The following is a 17,532-nucleotide window of genomic DNA, read 5'->3' as shown; positions in this document are numbered from 1 at the left end:
CTCAGCTGCGCGAGTGCTTCTGGGACCGTCTTGGTAGACGCGGGAAATTTCAAAATGGCGCCAACTAGCGTGCAAAGAGAGGGAAAATATATCATTTACAATATGGAATCGAGATTTTGTCTCGACTTATAACTTTATAATAACTTGAAATACAATAATATTAAAGATTCATTTAGTCTTAAGGGCAACAAGGAACATTTGACACATAAATTCATTCCCGTCGAAATTTTTTGAAACAAACGCCATATTGACTGTTAACCAAAACGATCCCAGGCTTCCTCGCGCACTGAGGTAGTGCCCAGTCTTCTCGTAGTTTCCAGAATTGGACATTGGTGTTGGCGTTACAATTGTACAGCGGTGTCTTAAGACAACAACATGCTCACGGAACATCGAAACGAACAGTGTCATTATGCTTTCCTAGACGTAAAGCTGAAATGTATATAGAATGCAGAAATGTTTATTATTTTAAGACGCTAAATAATTACGTAGGGCAACGAATCAAGAGATAGAACAAAGGGAGAAACATTAACGGAACGGTTATTTTAGTCCGTTCTTTTGGCGCGATGCTAGATGTGTCACGTTTTAGTGACCAAACATTGTTCTTGTTTCAATATCGAGAAATCTTATCTGACAAAAAATTGCTATGCTGATTCACTCGTGTAATTCATTCAGTATAACTCCTTATTAGAAAGTGTTTCGTCAAACCACTGTCGGAAAAACCTAACTGAACGAACGAAGAGCACGAGGCATTGATGCTCGTTGTGAAATTTTCTTTTCACGAACAATAAAGTCTATGAGGAAATATCCCGGCCCAGACATATTTGGATATAATCTGAAGGCCCTGACACACAGTACATTAATCGTACGCAGTGCTCATGCAGGCCACGTGTATATCAATACTCTAGCTGACATGGGCATGGATCGCTCGAGAGCGAATTTTTTTTTTTTTTTTTGGTCGAAATTCTTTTTCGGGTCCGAAGACCCAAAAATATCGGCACTGACCAATTTGAAGCCACACGACAAGGCTAAATTCTTGTGTAAACACGTGTAAAACGCTTTTGTAAACAATGATAAAGCATTGCGGTGCATTAATTTCCTTAAACAAACACGCAGTTGACATGTTCTTTGCAATTGGGCGATTTTGGAAATCTGCCTGCCCCACCCATACACTTCGGCGTCTTTAATGCTTTTGGGTGACTGACAAATTTTTACATAATTTGCTCGTAGGGGTCACACTAGGAAAAGCTCCAATTTTGATCCAATTTTTGGTAAAACAAACCGAATTCGCTCTGGTGCGACCCATGCCATGGTTCAGCGGCTTTCAGCATAAAATTGCAAATTTGTCTCTTTGTCTCGCAATTACCAAAAGTGACTTGGTTACAAATAAAACACCACCAAATATAGAAATTTACCCCGAAACACTCAGAGACAACGTTCATTAGAAAAGGTCTTTCAACGAGCGAGGACCTTTTCTAATCGTTGTTACCCTTTGTTTACCCACTACGGCTAGTTTGATCGCTGTTCTGCCTGAATAAGTTTCAATGGAAGCCTCACACTTGCGCAGTTATGACATTGTCCTTGTAGGCCTCCTAGAACACTGGAACAAAGTTCAGTTGTCTCCCGCAGTATAGTCCACTACTCAGAAATTTATTTTGTGCAACTTTTGCTCTAACTGTTGGATAAATCAGCTCTGGAACTTTAGGCCTTTAAATTCAGCAAAAGGTAAGTATTTATTCCTTTCAATTCAGTCGATTAAATAAGTTGTCATTTGTATTTTGCATGTTTTCATCTGATGCAAGTAAGAGGTGCTTACAAGCCGCTGGTTTCAGCCTCTGCTAACCAAAACGTTCATAGTAAAGGAAGATAATTAAAAAAAAACTTTTATCGGGATTGTTTAAGTTTGGAATCGAAGTGTATAAAAACATTGGCTGATTTGCGGAATGACCGGAATCTTATTATGCTTTGTGATCAGATTGTTTTTTGCGGCTAGATTTCTACTGTATCTCCTCCTCCCCTACTCGCATCTCTCGCTTCTTCAGTCTGGTATTTTCGTTATGTAACAAACGTTTTCACTAGCACAGTTCATTCTATTCAAGCTATTCTAGTCATTCTCGTGCACAGCCAGTGAAACAAATTCATAATAATTCTTCACCTGTGATGGATCTCATCTTGACAGCTGACAGTTTATCAAGAAGCTATGGCATTACATTATTGCCTGGGGTTGTGCTAGTATTATTTTAAATTGTCTTCGTACTAAAACGAGTAAGTGTCTTCTGAGCATCTTTGCACAAGCTAGGGAGAGTGCTGGACCCTACTATAAGCTCTTAGGATTTCTTAAGCTAGACAATATCATGTAAATTCAGAATAAGGTTCCGTTTACATAAGATCAGGAATGATAGCATTTAGGTTCTTCTCTGATGTCCTGCTGACTTCAAGCAATGTTCACAAATATAACACAAGATTTGGCGAACGGTAAATGCGGGACTTTGCGAGACGGCGAGACAAGCGTTTTTCTGTGCGAGTCCGAGACATTTTGGCGTTTTACATTGCGAGACCGAGACTTCAAAGTGTTTTGAGTGCGAGTGCGGGGAGTTCAGATTCTTCGAGCTCCAGATTTAGTTGATAGTTATAAGAATGAGCTAGAATGTGCTTGTACAGAAGTCTTACAAAGAAGCTTTTTGTCGTAAATACTTGTGCTTTTACACAGTTCAACAGGGGACAACAAAAAGTTATCCGACTCCGTGACTTCATGAGCTATCGTGGGTTATGTGGTTTCTTGATTCCCTATTTAGCCTTTTGGTCAGCTTCTGCAAACAAGATGGAACTGGAAATTCGACTATAAAACACTACGTTATGGTATCCTAGAACAAAATAACTGCTGGCGCCAAAACGACGTAGTGAGAAGTTTTGTAGCTTTTTGTGGAATTCAGATAATTTAGGAGAAGTATACATCAACTTTTTCTCGGAAATTTGAAAGTTAAATTCATTATCAAGTGACTAAGAAGAGGTCATTTATAAAAACAAACAAACAAGTCGGCACTTCGAGGCCATTAGCCTTGCAAAATATCGAGACTTCGAGAGAACTTCGTATAAAAATCGAGACTGCCAGACGCACAATTAACGACACTGCGAGATACGTGAAATTCGATGAAAATTTTGCGAAACCTAGGGTTTTTAAAGGACCATTCGCCAACCCTTAAATTCTTTTAGGCCAAAAGTTTCGACTAATATTGGTAAGTCAACCTATAGGTATTCTGGCTCACAGACTTGGGAATCTATACCGCTCAGAATTCAGCATTAATCCAACAATATCTTTAAGAAAGAGTGCAAATGTCACCTACTGAATAACCCAGCTTGATGTTGCTGCTGTCGTGGTTTACTTCGCTGTTTGGTTTTGCTATTATAGTGAATGTGAATGTAGTGTATGTATGTTGTAATGTTGTGTATGTGGATCTACATGCAGGTTAGCTGAATTGATTTTTTTTGCTGCCATTTACTTGACCATGGTGGTGTCCAACCAGAAAGCTTTTGCTTCTTTGGCCACCGCTCACAAATAAATTGTATTTCCTTACGATTTTGTATTTCTTAACATTTTTTTTACTATCTTCATTACGTTACCTACAAATTGTATCTAAAATGCCCTGTGTGGTGTAAATAAAAAAAACACTAAATTGAATTGAATAGAAGCTGCATTGAACTGACTTGTGTTGCTAAAACAAAGATTAATAATAATAATAATAATAATAATAATAATGATGATGATAAACAGCTTTCTAGTGCAATAGGTGCGGATCCATACCATTTCCACCGTTTAACGGAAATCGGTCAGATTTTTCAGAATATGATAAAAAAAAAAAAAAAAGACAGGGAAAAAGGGAGATAAAATCCAAAACATTTATTGGGGGAAGTTGGCCCGGACCTTCTAGAAGCTAACTGCGCAACTGTGATCTCGTTATTTAAATGCGCTCGATTCTCACCTTTCGCTGTTGTTGGTCAATGAAAAATTGCATTTCTGTCCCGTAGTTTACCACAGTTAGTTACATTCCAAGTAAAATCCATATGGGAGGGTGAATATTTTTTTCTCCATTTTAGAATACGCAGGAGAAAGCTGCGTTTAATCAGGGGCCAATTCACAGCGTGGGCACCATCGTCTGATAGCCCCACTCTGTCGTCTGCATGTTTGCACGAGATCGTCACCAGATCGTAAGTGGCCCTAATGTGAGAGAAAAAAATAAAAATAAACGGCAGTATTTGCTACTTGTCAATCTTTGTTGGGTATGTGCCGCTGGCCTCTCAGAACCCCTACCCCATTATAGTCATATTCTATGGCCAATTATAGACCCTATCTTAGTCACTTTTGGATAAATGTAATTTTCAAGACCCCAACTTAGTCACTTTCTGTTTTTGCGTCTATCGTATAAATCCTTTTAACTAAGTCTTTCTAAAATAAATTGACACATTTAATAAACTGAATCAGGAGCCATAGTCGGGGACGGAGACCGTAAGCGCGCGCCATTTCTAGTAATGGGGTTGTCCCCATGATATGGGACAATAATTCTATTTTAAGAACAAATTGCACCATCGCCTGCGGCACACGCGCGTACATGCTGCGAGGATTTTTGCGGATGTCGCGCGGGGGAAATGGCCTCCGAAATTCCCGAAATTGTTCATGTTTTTGGCCCACAACTCAACCCGTTTACGTCTGTTGGAATTTTGCTTAAGTATTTTCGTCGTAAGCTGCTCCAGTTTGAGTGAGGTAAGGCAGTGTCGAATTTAGCTGTGTTCCGCTGTAAGCTTATATATATCGCTGACCAAGTTGTGTTCCGACGGATGCTTCTTTTACATGAGCTATACATTACTCCACTTTAAATTTCACATATGTTGAAGATTAACAGCTTTTCCATTACACAGTAAAAAACTAGCTAGATATATTTAGATGTAGCAGAGCTTCAGGACTTCATAGTTTCCTAGCTCCTCTTGCCACACGCTTGCGAGGAATTTGTCAGTCTATCGCGACCGAAAAGTAAAACAAAATAATTGCTAGTTTGAGTTTCGCTTGAATTTTAAGCAACACTTGATGTTTCATCAAGGCCCAATAACTTTACGTCCGTAGACACTGCTCAGTTTTATTCGTGCAAAAATCCAGTAAATTCTCTGTTGTCGATGAATGAGAGCGCCCGCCGATGCGTGTTTTGTACAGTCAGTAAATATGACAAATTGTACTTCCGCCGCCCTTTCGTGTGAAAGCGTACATCGAACTCAAACAATAACTATAGTTTTTAAATGTGTTTACGATTGATAAATGTTTGCGAACATATTAAAAGCTAAGCTGAAAATATGTGAATAAAGCAGAAATAATCAGCAAAGTTACGATGACGCTTTCTTTAATCAACTTGGAATAACGATTTCGATTTTGTTGATCGAGTTTATATCTAGTTTCATTTTCGCAGCGTAAAACTTCACTATGCTTATGTTGAAGAAACATACATGATATTAGTAGCCTTTTTTGCGTTCGTGAAATTTGTTACAGCATCTCAGCACAAAAGATAACGAAAGAAATCTTTGTCGAGATTTGTTGACAATTGAAAGCACCGACTCGGACTTGAAAGTGCTCGAGCTGCACTATGCAAATGAGCTAATTGTACGCGTCAGACTTTCCTTTCAAAAACTTTTGCAAACTCACCAAACAATGCAAGCAGAAACAATAAGAAACCATCGAAACATTTTTTGGTTATGATGAACCATTGTCTGAGAAACGCACAAATTAACTCGATACCAGAGTAGAGAGTTTTCTTGCTATATTCTTAAGTCAGAACAAACACAAAAACATACGCGTAAGCTTACAACTAGCGTTAGCAGATCTTATTATTCCGTTCCCAACGCGAGATTGAAGTCTTGTTTTCGACGCTAAAAAACCCACCTTTTCCGTTAGCTCAGAGCATAAAACTACATATAAGCGCCCTGGCTCGTATTCCCTGCCTTATTCCTTGCCATCGCTGTGAAAAATACGCGAGAGAATCTCTCAACTCTCACCATTTGATCACGCAACGTGACAACAGGCACGCGAGAGCCCCCGACATGTGCGTGAATCCGCGCGGATATATGACGTCAGGATGGCGCAATTTGTTCTAAAAATAGAAAAATTGTCCCATATCATAGGTTCGCGCGAATCCCGAGACTTACGGTCTCCGTCCCCGATTATGGCTCCTGACTGAATGAAGAACACTTCACTTTACAACTACACTATAAACATTCTGGTACATTTGCTTACCATAAACATTTACAAACATACCGTCATAAATAGTTGAAATGCAAACATTCTTCTTTAACGGTAACATTACACTAGCACTGACATTATAATAGCATTTTTGATGTGGATAAAAGCAATTTATAGAACTTTCAGATCAGAAAATTCATAATCGTAATAAATGTCACGTTTAAAGCAAACAAGTCCCAAGCAAAGGAGATCAAACACTTATTACAGCAAAAGAAGATCCAAGTTATCTTAACTTCGATGGACGCAGAATAGCAATTAAATACCGTAACACGAATGTGGACTTTGTTCTGGACTATTGTGCAACTGGTTAATGTTTAAGTTGTGATTTCAAGGCCGGAAATGTAATGGGAGCCGTTTGTCAAATATTAAACAACAGCAGTAAATACGGTAACATTTTTTTTTTCGGCGAATCTTTCCGTTTATAAATCAGAACTTGCCAGAATTTTCTTACTCTAAAAATCCCGGAAAAGTGTGACCCCATTCTAGTCACCCTATAAAAAATGCTTGAAAAGGCGACCCCATTCTAGTCACCCTATAAAAAATGCTTGAAAAGGCGACCCCATTATAGTCAGTCCAGTCGTGAAAATGCCATCCCATCCAGCGGCACATCCCCATTAGCCCATTTATAGGAAGTGCCCCCCCCCCCCAGGGGAACTTACCACACCGTATTATAAAAGTACAATTCTACATGTTTGTGTAGCCGCCGACAGGAAATGGTACATACCGCAAATTATCGACGCCTAGTCCCCTTAGTGTCCATAATAAAGAGGTTATATTTGTTTGAATTTGCTCCCTAGGGCTGAGATTTCAAGTGTCCGTTGTCCTGGTTTTAGAGAGGGTCGGTATCATAGAGGGTTTTTTTTAGAGGAAATGTATGAGAATTTTGTCGGTACATAGGGAACTGTCCGTATTAGAGAGGGGTCCGTATGGAGAGGTTCGACTGTATTCAATTTTTCCGTTTTCGCTCACGACGTCGTTTTGTTCTTTCAGAGTCAACTTCAGTAGCCTTGAAAGTACTGATAGGACTGGACCTAACTGAGAGCCCGTAAACACTGAGCACAGTGCTGTTCGTCGTAGACAAGTCAATGGCAGAAGAATCCAGGAAAAATACTCAAATGGGTGAATCCAAATCCACTTGGTATGACCACCTGGATGACCACCTGGAACCTGAGTATTTCTTAATAGTCAGCCAAGAAAACGAGTTAGCTCTTGATATTTCTACAGGTAAGAAAGGTGGAGATCTCGTCCTGAGTGAAGCACGTGGAAAGTCCAGTCAGCTGTGGAGATTGGATGAAGATCGTAGACTAGTCAGTAAACTGGGCTTGGTAGCCGATATCAAAGGCAAGAACAAAAATGCAGGAACTGTGTGCAACGCCTGGAAAGCGCACGATGGCCTCAATCAAAAGTGGCATTTTGAAGACGATGCGATAAAGAGCGACTTTAACAACCTTGTTATTGATGCCCGGACCCAGCCGGTTTCCATGAATGAAGTAGACGGCAGCTTGACTCAGAAGTGGTATTTTACTCCCGAAAACCCTCGGGCGGATGGTCAGCCAGTTGTACCTTCAGTTAAGTATTTCTTCGCAGCCAGCCAGAAAAATGGATTAGTTCTTGATATTTCCGCCGGAACGAAAGGCGGAGATCTCGTCCTGAGTGAAGCCCATGGAAAACCCAGTCAGCTGTGGAGATGGGATGAAGACTGCAGGCTAGTCAGTAAACTGGGCTTGGTAGCTGATATCAAAGGCAAGAAAAAGGAAGCAGGAACTGTGTGCCACGCCTGGGATGCACATGATGACCTCAATCAAAAGTGGCGAGTTGAAGAAGGAACGATTAAGAGCAACTTGAACGACCTTGTCATCGATGCTACAGAGCTGCCGGTCACCATGAAAGTCGCTGAAGAAGGCACGTTATCTCAGAAGTGGTACTTTATTCCAGAAAACGCATGGAACGACTTCAAGCTCGTACAAGCTAATCCAAGCCCTCTCAACAAGGCACAGTTTTGGAAACATCTGGCTGACAACTACCTTGACGTCATCATAGGTTACAGCATTGACGATTATGAAGACAAACAGCGCAAAGCTTTTAAAATCTTGGATGAGTGTTCCAGCAAGCTGGACGCAGTGGCAAAAGATACTGGTATAGCAGGAACTGTCGGAGGAAGTGCATCGATCGTTGGTGGGGGCATGGCTATCGCTGGTCTTGCTCTGGCTCCAATAACAGCTGGCGCCAGCCTAGGCCTCACTTTCGCTGGAGGTGCCCTGGGTATCTTGGGGGGAGTCACATCGACGACTGGCTCCTTGGTAAGTCTACACAAGGATAAGAGCGAAGCAAAGAAAATTAAGAAAGCCATAGTACCTCTCTTCCATGCTACACACAGCCTGCACGGATTTCTTAAAGAGTATATCAACATCTTAGAAGAAGCAGATGAATTTCTAAAAAAACCCGAGGGAGAAGCTGTAGCTAAAGATGCATACGCTGCTATAGAGGTGGCTAAAGCGGCTGGGGAAGTTGGTTGGAGAGCCTACAAAATCGGCGACCTGCTGTACACGGGAGTGAAACAGGCGAAAGGGGCCAGGCGAATAAAAGCGCTCGTCAACTTTCTTCAAGCCGATTATTATGCGGTTAAAGAGGCTAGAATCGGCCTTGCCGTACAAACCGCAGCACCTGGGTACAAAATTGCAGGGAAAACTATCGTGACTGCTGGAACAACGACTGCAAAAGCTCTATCTGGTTCTTTTGCGGGTATTGGAATAGCCCTCGGCATCTGGGATGTCTTTGATGGGGCCAAGAAGATAAAAAACAGAAGCCAGTTAGCCGCGGAGTTCCGCAAGTCATCCGAAAGTTTAAAAACGACGTCTGTCGAGCTCATTGCACTATACAAAAAACTCCAGTAGGATCGAACTGAGAACTTATCACCGAGAGTTCGATAATAAACATTCATTCTTCCAGCTATCATCTACACCTAGACTGATCTCAGTGACTTTCTGTTAAGGATTAACTTAGGCTAGTCGTCCGATATCGGGAGCTCGCAATTTTTTCATAACCGTTATCCATGTAGTGTCAGTACTAAAGTCGAAATGAATATCCCCAATAGCGAGAGGCCATAAGCCTGCACAATTGATGTAAAACTTCAGCCGTCTTTTTCCTATACAGCTTTCGTAAGTTATTGATTTCAGTGTAAACCAAGCATGTATTTTCTTCAAAGAGCGTAGTCATGATTTTTCAACGATCTTCTTATAAAGAAATATCTTTTCGTTTAGCTAAGAGTGACGTCTTTGTTCTGAGCAAGTTATAATCAATTACATTGTGTGTGAACTGTTACAGCTTAGTTGCTTTTTAGTTTAGAATAAAGAAGAAACTGTCGAACCCAAGCTCAATGTACTCAGGCGGTTTTAAAGTCTCTCCGAACGACTAGATTGTGATAGTGGTGTGTCTGCTGTGAAATCGGAGCCAGATCTGGTTGTCTGCCTCAGAGATCCGTTTATGGACAGGCATCCATGCTCGTGTTGCGGAGGTGCCCCTCTTACAGTGGTGCATGTCCGTTTTAGGACAGTTGATTGTATTTCTAGGATAAAGAAGTATTTCTCATGTCTTCTGGACCTGCTTCTGGACTTCGAGCACAATGACACTTTCATACTCGCAAAGTAAGTTGGGGCTGGTGCCGGGTTTCTAAGCGCCAGTTTCGCGAGCGCGATGCGCAGCGCTAGTATATCGCCAGGATGAAGCTTGCGACTCAGAATCACTGGGAAACAACAGTTCACCCGCGAGGAGCTTCCGCGCTTTGACTCGCGCGTAAAAGTCGCACTGATAACGAAAGCGAGATTTATTTGCCAGAATTGACCATTCCACACCAATAATGGGTTGAAAATTAAATGATCCAGTGAAGTGCATTTTATGTTGTTCTTGTTGGTCGATCATTCTTGAGTGTTTGCCGAGACTGAAGTTTACGTTCCATTTGATCGCTACAAAGTTCAGTGAACTTAATTATTTTTACAGAAGTCAAATTATAAGTTGATCAAAGAAGTTAACATTGTGGTTTTAGGGGACCATGCAGTTTTAAGCTCTAGGTCGTAAATAAATTGATGAGTGCCAATAGATATCTAGGCTATAATTGCCTGAAGCTGTTACAGTAAAACGAGTCCATTATTAGCATATTTCATTCATGCTTATACACAACTGGACAACTTTGTTTTTGTAATTTATTTTTGTGCTTAGTGATGTCCGGTGGTAGTCTTTACAATTTTTAGAAATTGCACCATTTTTGAAAACCGTTCCATGAATTCTGTGTACATACGTTACTTTGAAACGTGTGTTCTTACAACCATAGATTGTAAATTATTAGGTAAATAAGTTCGTCTCCGAGAATTTCCGATATTTTTTGACAGGATGTTGCTATGAAACAACTGATGCAAAAACGTTCGTAAGTGTTCGGAAACTCTTCGGGATACCTAACAGGTCCGGTTTGCCGACCGTACCGTTTCTACAGTCCCGGATGAAGTCACGAATGTTTACTGGATAGTCTCCTTTCTAGCGTGGGCCGCGACGTCAGTAACTTAGATCTCCACATCTCCGCAGCTCCAAAGGCGCTTCTAAAGTTTGACGACTCAGTGCGCGGTAACATAGCTCGCACAATACCCGCCTTTACTTGGTTACGGTAGCTGTTTACAACAATTGGTGCCGAGGCCACTCTCTTCATGTCTTGGCGGCGGAAGTGTCGTGCGGAAGGCATGCTTTGAGTTGTGCGAGGTCGGCGTTTTCCTGAAGAGACAAAAGCGAAGGGTGTGTCATACCGACAAAAATTGACACAAATAGAGCACTTATTGTACCCAAAACTAAGGCAGCACCACAGCCGATTTTGCGACTCAGCCCGAATGAGAAACTCTCCAAGCAAAAGGAAGAAAGGAAAAAAATTACACAAAAACAGCAAACGAAATCTAAATGACATACGCAGTGTAGGTGAGGCGAAATGTTAACACACTGGTGCTCGTGCCAAATTTACTACGTGGAGACGAAACTGAAAAATTTCTTACAAGTCTAAGGCATTACTTCCAACAAACTACATCCATAGATGACTCTGGCGCTGTAGAAGAAAGCAAGCAACTGTCTGTGCGTTCAAAACATAACTAGGGATTTAAATTTCCTATATCAACAACTCACTCAGGAAAATACAGCTAAAGCAAGTAGCGTAAAATGAACGAATGCCATATATTTTTTTAAATCTACGAAGCCTTAAGTAACAGGTTAAAAATAAAAAAGCCATGTTAGGCGGGCGTTATTGGGTAGAAGGCTAATGGCTTTCACAAGTATCGCTAATACACCTTCTGGAGTGCTGTTGACTTGGCTGAAGACCCAGTGGGGCGCTTGCAGCTTAAAAAACTTCCAGCCAGGAAGAAAAAAAATCCCACCATATCTTTTATCGGGCCCTGTCAAATGAGAAGTGTACACCTACTTTCTTCAGGGGGTAACCTCTGTGGTACCGGGGGACCTCCGTGAATCTCAAGACTGTTAAAAAAAAACGCAAAACACGTTACTCTTACAGTGTCTCTTAGTAGCCAGAGGTATAAATGGTTACCAGTGAATTTACGGCTGAGGGAAGGGGGCTGGAGTAGTCCTGCGATTGATTACCATCCCATCCAGGGGGAGTAGAAAACCGGGATAATCTCCGGCAAAGTTAGACTCTTTGGCCCGACGCGGACTTCACATTACGTTCTGACCTCATAATGAAACTTAACTCTTTATCCTAAGCGCTAATGATAGAGCAGCTATGATTAAGCTATATATTAGACAGACCTGGCTGAAGGCAGTCCCACGATCTTGGTCTGCCTCCACTCGTCCATGAACTCCATGGATATTTTCCCGTTACCAAGGTTATCCACAAGAGATTCAAGCAGCCCTGGAGTGTTCCTACATGCTTGCAACATCAGACGGGAAGCAGTACGGTCAAAGGAAAGGTAACCAAGGGCAACGGCGGCGCTGCTGCGAACTTCTTCGTTCAGCGACGACAGATTTGCGAGGAGCGCTTCCACAGAACCTGAATAGCATATAAATAAGAAAACATGGCACCAGTTAGCTTAGGCAAGAAGAAGGATAAGTGTTTAACGTTACAGTTTTTGACCTGGAAAGCATGTATATAGCGAACATGTACTAAAGAACCCAACTCACACCAGCGCGTCAAGTACAGTAAATTGGTTTAGAATTTTGAAAAGGAGACAGGACCACTGGCGTTCACTTGAATGGCCACACACATAAGGGTTTTATACACAGACCTAAAAGTTAGAAACACCTACTAGAACACAGTACCACATAAAAGCACTGCTCAAAAGCTTTCATTTGAATAGTCACACACTAGGGTTTCATCCACAGACTTAAAAGTTAGAACCTTCAAATCTTGTAAAGCATAATAAACAGTACCACATGAAAGAACTGCTCAATAGCTTTCATTTGAGTGGTCACACACTAGGGTTTCATTCATTCACTTAAAAGTTATAACCACCATGTACAGTACAATAAACAGCACCACATGAAAGTACTGCCCAATGGGTTGTAGCCAGAATGAGTTTGCAACATGTTTTACTTCGGAGCGATGTCACTTCACAGATAAACCATCCTTTACTGAGTTTTTACGTACCAGCCGTGATCAAAGCCGCAGGGACACCAGCCCGCGTGTGGCCGAGACTGGCTGACAAACTGGCGGCGAGTATCTGTGTGCTGTGCTGCTCAGAACTGAGCAAGCGTACTAGTAATTCCACACCACGTGCTGTCAGGGTCACCTGATCACTATCAATCACGCGTGCCAAGATGATGATCTGAAAAGCCGCGTGGGCCTGGTACAATTCGTTCTCAGATCCCAGAAACTCTTCGAAGGCCGTTAACGAAATTCCACCGGCGTTTTTAACGGCATACTGCTGTGAAGTGTTGTTGTAAGCAAATGTTGCGAGCGCCATACCAGCTTTATGTCGAACTGTTTCTTCCTTGTTGGAGAGGTGATGAAGAAGTTCTACAACACGAAACTTTGTCTGCTCCACTAGAAGCTTCTGTGTTTGTGAATTATTGAGAACTATTTTCCCCAAAGTTATCGCGACCTCAACCTGCAAAACGAATCAGGACATGGAAGTTATCTACGCACGTGTAGTTTTACTACATGTAATCGCAGGAGAAAGAAAGAGCGATTATTTTTCGTAAGTAAACTTTCATTCATTTTCAGAAATTAGACTATTTTGTAGACTCGATTTCCGCCGCTTTCTCGAGTCCGGTCTGAGTTCGGGGGAGGAACGCGGGCTCCTTTCCCGAACAGCGCCTGGTAATTGAGCCTAACTATTTTGCAGCTGAAAGCAAATCAAAAATGATAACCAAACACTTGTTTTCCTCTAATCAATCAAACGAATCTATCAGAGCGTGGCTGCTTTACTCAAGGGCGTTTTCAAGTGGCGAGAAAATTCGGCAGCCCGGCATTAACCTTTACTGTCAATTCAACCAATCAGCACGCGATGACTCTGTTGATCGACCAATTAGAGAAGACCTACTTCGTGGGCGCCTTCGAGTGGCGGGAAAATTCGGAAACCATACAATAACCAGCAACCATTGAAATTCAGCATCTGTTAGACGCTGGGGCTGTGGTAATTAACCAAACACCCGAGAATTCTTTAAAATGCGGTGGCCACAAAGAAGCCCTGTTTAACAAACCGCGAAACCAACCTGAATAAGCGCCTTTTTTGACGTGCGCAGGAGACGAACAAGCGTAACAAGCGCTTCAGCATTTGTTATCTCAAGCTGGGTTGATTTGTTTGACTGATGAGCCACGCCTACACACAGGATGCCGAGAACACGAATCACCATCAGCAAAACCTGTAGCCAAGAAAATATGAATGTGAAAAGAAACATTTACTACCGAGTCACTTCTTCACAAATTGAGGACTATTTTCCTGTGTTCACTACAAAGTTAATAGGCACTATCTAACGACAGTGTTGGTGGAATGAATTACTTCACGACCTATAAGTAAACAAAAGAACTTCAACCTACGCTATTGCAAGATATTTTGCAAAGTTTTAGAACGCCCCATGTTTGCACGTTTGTCCATATTGTATTATTGCGCTTCATTTTCTGTTTTGCCATCACTAGCCATCTTTGCTTCCTAAAGGGTCCCTCTTATTTGTCAAGCACTGTTCCACAACCCAACTGACTTTTTTGTTCAGGTTATCACAGATTATTCAGCGCAACAAAAGTGAGGGAAAGAAATTGGACAGTAGCTACATGTGCCATATAAACTGTACACAGCAGGCAGGCAGATGGAGCAAAATGACCCGACTGTCTCTGGAAAGGTATGTTCACTAAAGTCTGTCCAGCATCCTCAACCCTCCCAGCCCCTCCGATCCAAAGGGGAATTGTGGAGAACGCACATACAGTCAGGACATCAACACTCTTTTATACTATTATTTTTTCCCAACAAGTTCAGGCCATTAAAATAACATTACAAACCTTTTCAGAGGTCTTAGCTGATCTCAGGAGTCTCACTAGAGGCTGCACTCCGCCTCCAGCCACAATCTTGTTCTGATTCTCAATGTTCTCTGTAGTTAAAGCAATGATGGCCATGCCAGCAATAAACTGTAGAGTTTCTGATTTGAGCATCAACATGTCAACAAGGATGTTAATTCCAATCATGCTGGCAATACGCTGCTGCTGATGCCGCGTGACACCTGCCAACGCCCACAGAGCACTGGCACCTGCAACAAGAAAAAAATAGTTATGGAATGTTTGGTTCCAGAAAATGTTCACACCTACCCCAAGGATGGCTTCAGGAAATTCCAATGGGGAGGGAGATCTCAAAAGCCTAAATTTTTAAGGGAAAGTATGAATCAAAACTGGAATTTCCAGGGGTATGGCAGAGGGGTTCAATATTTTCTGGAACAACACAATGCATGGAAAGAGGCTGTTTGTACAATGTAATGTAGCTGAGGCAAATGTGTGCATAGAAGCATGTAATGTATGCCCAGAGGGTTGTAATTTATTCAAAGGCTCTGGCAGGGCAAGAGGCATTTACATGTATGTAGAGGCTTGTACATACATCTTGTAACATATTGTACATGTGAAGAGTATGCAATGCATGTAAAGTCATGCAATGACTATGTTGTGGGGTTTTTATTTACTTATTTATTTATCTACTTATTTATTCATTTATTTATTTTTATTATTTTTTAAACTAGTTTAAATTAATTTTCAGATTACAATAATGACTACTAGAAAAAGGACAATAAAAATGATACTGGTTTATACAAATAAAATGTAACGCTAAAAGCACACAAAGAATATCGACCAAAACATAAAAAGATACATGTATTATTATGTGCATTTATGTAGGAAGTGGCGCATTCATGCAATGCACATTTAAGTGTTGTGGTTTGAATTTAGTTTTGAATAGGAATTTTCTAGACCAATTTGATTTTTATTTCCTTATATTTTTAATCAACATCAAGAATATTACCTCCCCCCCCCCCCCCCCCGAAAAAAGAAAAAAAAAGGAACAAGTGTTTTCAAAAAGTCAAAAATAAAAACCACATAAAAATACAGTCAGATTTTGGGTCATTACAATGAACAAACCTTGTTCTTTGACTTCAATGGCCCACATTTTCAAAAGCCTTATAAGAGGCTTTTGTGCATCAGCTGTATCAATCTCTTTCTGTGCCTCAGGGTTACTTGTTGCAAGTGATTCTAGAGCACTTGCAGCCTTTACTTGACAAAGTGTCTTTGTACTCTTTGCTAAGCAGACAAGTGGCTTGACAGCTCCCTTAGCGACAACAAGGTCTTGGTTCTCGCGATGGCCTTTGGCCAAGGAGCTCAGACAGGCTGCTGTATTGGCTTGAAGATTCTTTGATTTAGCACCTGAAAAGTTACAGGTAAGATATATTTTTACCTCTTTCTGTCACATCCCAAGCACATACATGTAAACAATAACAGTTATCTCCAACAGTTATCTCGTGGAAATAAACATGGGTTTGAGATGACCTCAACTGCTTTGTTCCCCCTTGGAGTTAAAAAGTTTGAACACTGAAATATTTTTAATGATTAGGTGCTTTCTACTGGACATGCACACTATTGTTTCGCATTTTATTCTTGCATTTATTACTACATTCTTGTATTTATCGTTACATTTTATTCATTATATTTATTTACTAGTCCGTTATTATTTAATATTACTTTTGTAAAGCTCTATTGGTATATTGCAAATTCAGGATGAAAAGAAAGCAAATTTTCAGGCTTGCCATTACAATGAATAATAATGTGCTAGCCTGAAAATCCTTCTCATAAGCCCCATCTCTTATAGAACTTCTGTTAAAAAATTTCCCAAATGAATAAACTTCACTTTTTACCACAATGGCTCCTAATCCCACAATTTGATTGGCTAATTTGCCATGGTCGATAAGTCCAGACAACGCTGCTAATGTCAATGTGTCACGCAATGCCTTTTTCAGCTCAAGCTCTGAAAAAAACACTTCCTTTGATGTCGGTGTTGTGGTAAAAAAAAAATCGAAATGTGGTTTAGCGTGGTCTGTACATGTACTCTTTTCAACAACAATACGTGTCATCACAGTGGTCAACATTTTGACCACTGTGATGACGCGTATTATTGTCGATAAGAGTACAGACCACCCTAAACCACATTCGATTTGTTAAAATGTCAATATTGGGGCAAATGATGGACAGAATCTACTAGTCCCAGGCTTTCAGCAGGACGTTCTTTGCACACTGTTAATTACTCACTCAAAAGTTCAGTAAGGGTGTCAATGGCACCACTCTTAGCAACAGCTGTCTGGTTGTCATGGTTACCATCACACAAGACCCTCAGTGCATTGACGCAGTTCACCAACACATGTTCAAGTTCAGAGTCCAGCAAACTGACAAGTGCTTCTATTCCACCTAGACGTGGACAAAGTAAAAACAATTAAAAAATAATTTAGTTTACCATTTTAATACTAAAAGTAATGTGATGTTCCGATTTGATTTTCAACCCCTTCCACTCTCGAAATTGCAGTTTACATGTAACTTCATACTTTCCTTAAGAAACATTTTTTGAAACATCCATCCCCCTCTGAATTTTCAATTTGATCCCCCATGGGGTGGACATTCATGTACTGTAGAATGATATTAAATCATAGAAACACACAACTGCAGGTACATGTACATGTACTTTTCGTATTTGAATAATTATGCAATGTGGCTTTTACTTTGGTTGTCATTTTAAGGCAGTTTTTGATCAGAC

General features: G+C 40.9%; 2 protein-coding genes across 3 annotated transcripts in view; one reads left to right on the top strand and one right to left on the bottom strand.

Moving 5' to 3' along the window:
* The first annotated feature begins 942 nt into the window (after nt 1–942).
* Nucleotides 943–9,648, top strand: LOC110049946 (uncharacterized). 2 transcript variants are annotated; one of them, XM_089285554.1, is made up of 3 exons: nt 943–1,722; nt 4,093–4,203; nt 7,268–9,648. In XM_089285554.1, exon 3 carries the CDS (start codon nt 7,363–7,365, stop codon nt 9,169–9,171), a length of 1,809 nt encoding a protein of 602 aa, XP_089141680.1. In that variant the 5' UTR covers nt 943–1,722; nt 4,093–4,203; nt 7,268–7,362; the 3' UTR covers nt 9,172–9,648. The 2 variants fall into 2 exon arrangements, with proteins under 2 accessions (XP_089141680.1, XP_020611457.2); XM_020755798.2 differs by lacking the exon at nt 4,093–4,203.
* Nucleotides 9,649–10,458: 810 nt separating this feature from the next.
* The window catches only part of LOC110049947 (ankyrin and armadillo repeat-containing protein-like), a 10,324-nt gene continuing 3,250 nt past the window's right edge, over nt 10,459–17,532 (bottom strand). Inside the window, exons 2-9 of the mRNA XM_089285553.1 lie at nt 17,034–17,189; nt 15,873–16,154; nt 14,754–14,998; nt 13,973–14,122; nt 12,906–13,365; nt 12,068–12,308; nt 11,727–11,779; nt 10,459–11,035 (exon numbers count right to left, since the gene is read on the bottom strand). Coding sequence (XP_089141679.1) covers nt 10,776–11,035; nt 11,727–11,779; nt 12,068–12,308; nt 12,906–13,365; nt 13,973–14,122; nt 14,754–14,998; nt 15,873–16,154; nt 17,034–17,189 — 1,847 coding nt within the window. The 3' untranslated portion in view covers nt 10,459–10,775. The remainder of the gene's footprint in view (nt 11,036–11,726; nt 11,780–12,067; nt 12,309–12,905; nt 13,366–13,972; nt 14,123–14,753; nt 14,999–15,872; nt 16,155–17,033; nt 17,190–17,532) is intronic.

Source organism: Orbicella faveolata, unplaced genomic scaffold (genome assembly GCF_042242905.1).
Source record: "Orbicella faveolata isolate gen_17 unplaced genomic scaffold, um_ofav_v1 contig_13, whole genome shotgun sequence".
NCBI lineage: Eukaryota > Metazoa > Cnidaria > Anthozoa > Scleractinia > Merulinidae > Orbicella > Orbicella faveolata.
Note: the sequence above shows the minus strand (reverse complement) of the source record. Positions and strands in the feature narration are given on the sequence as shown.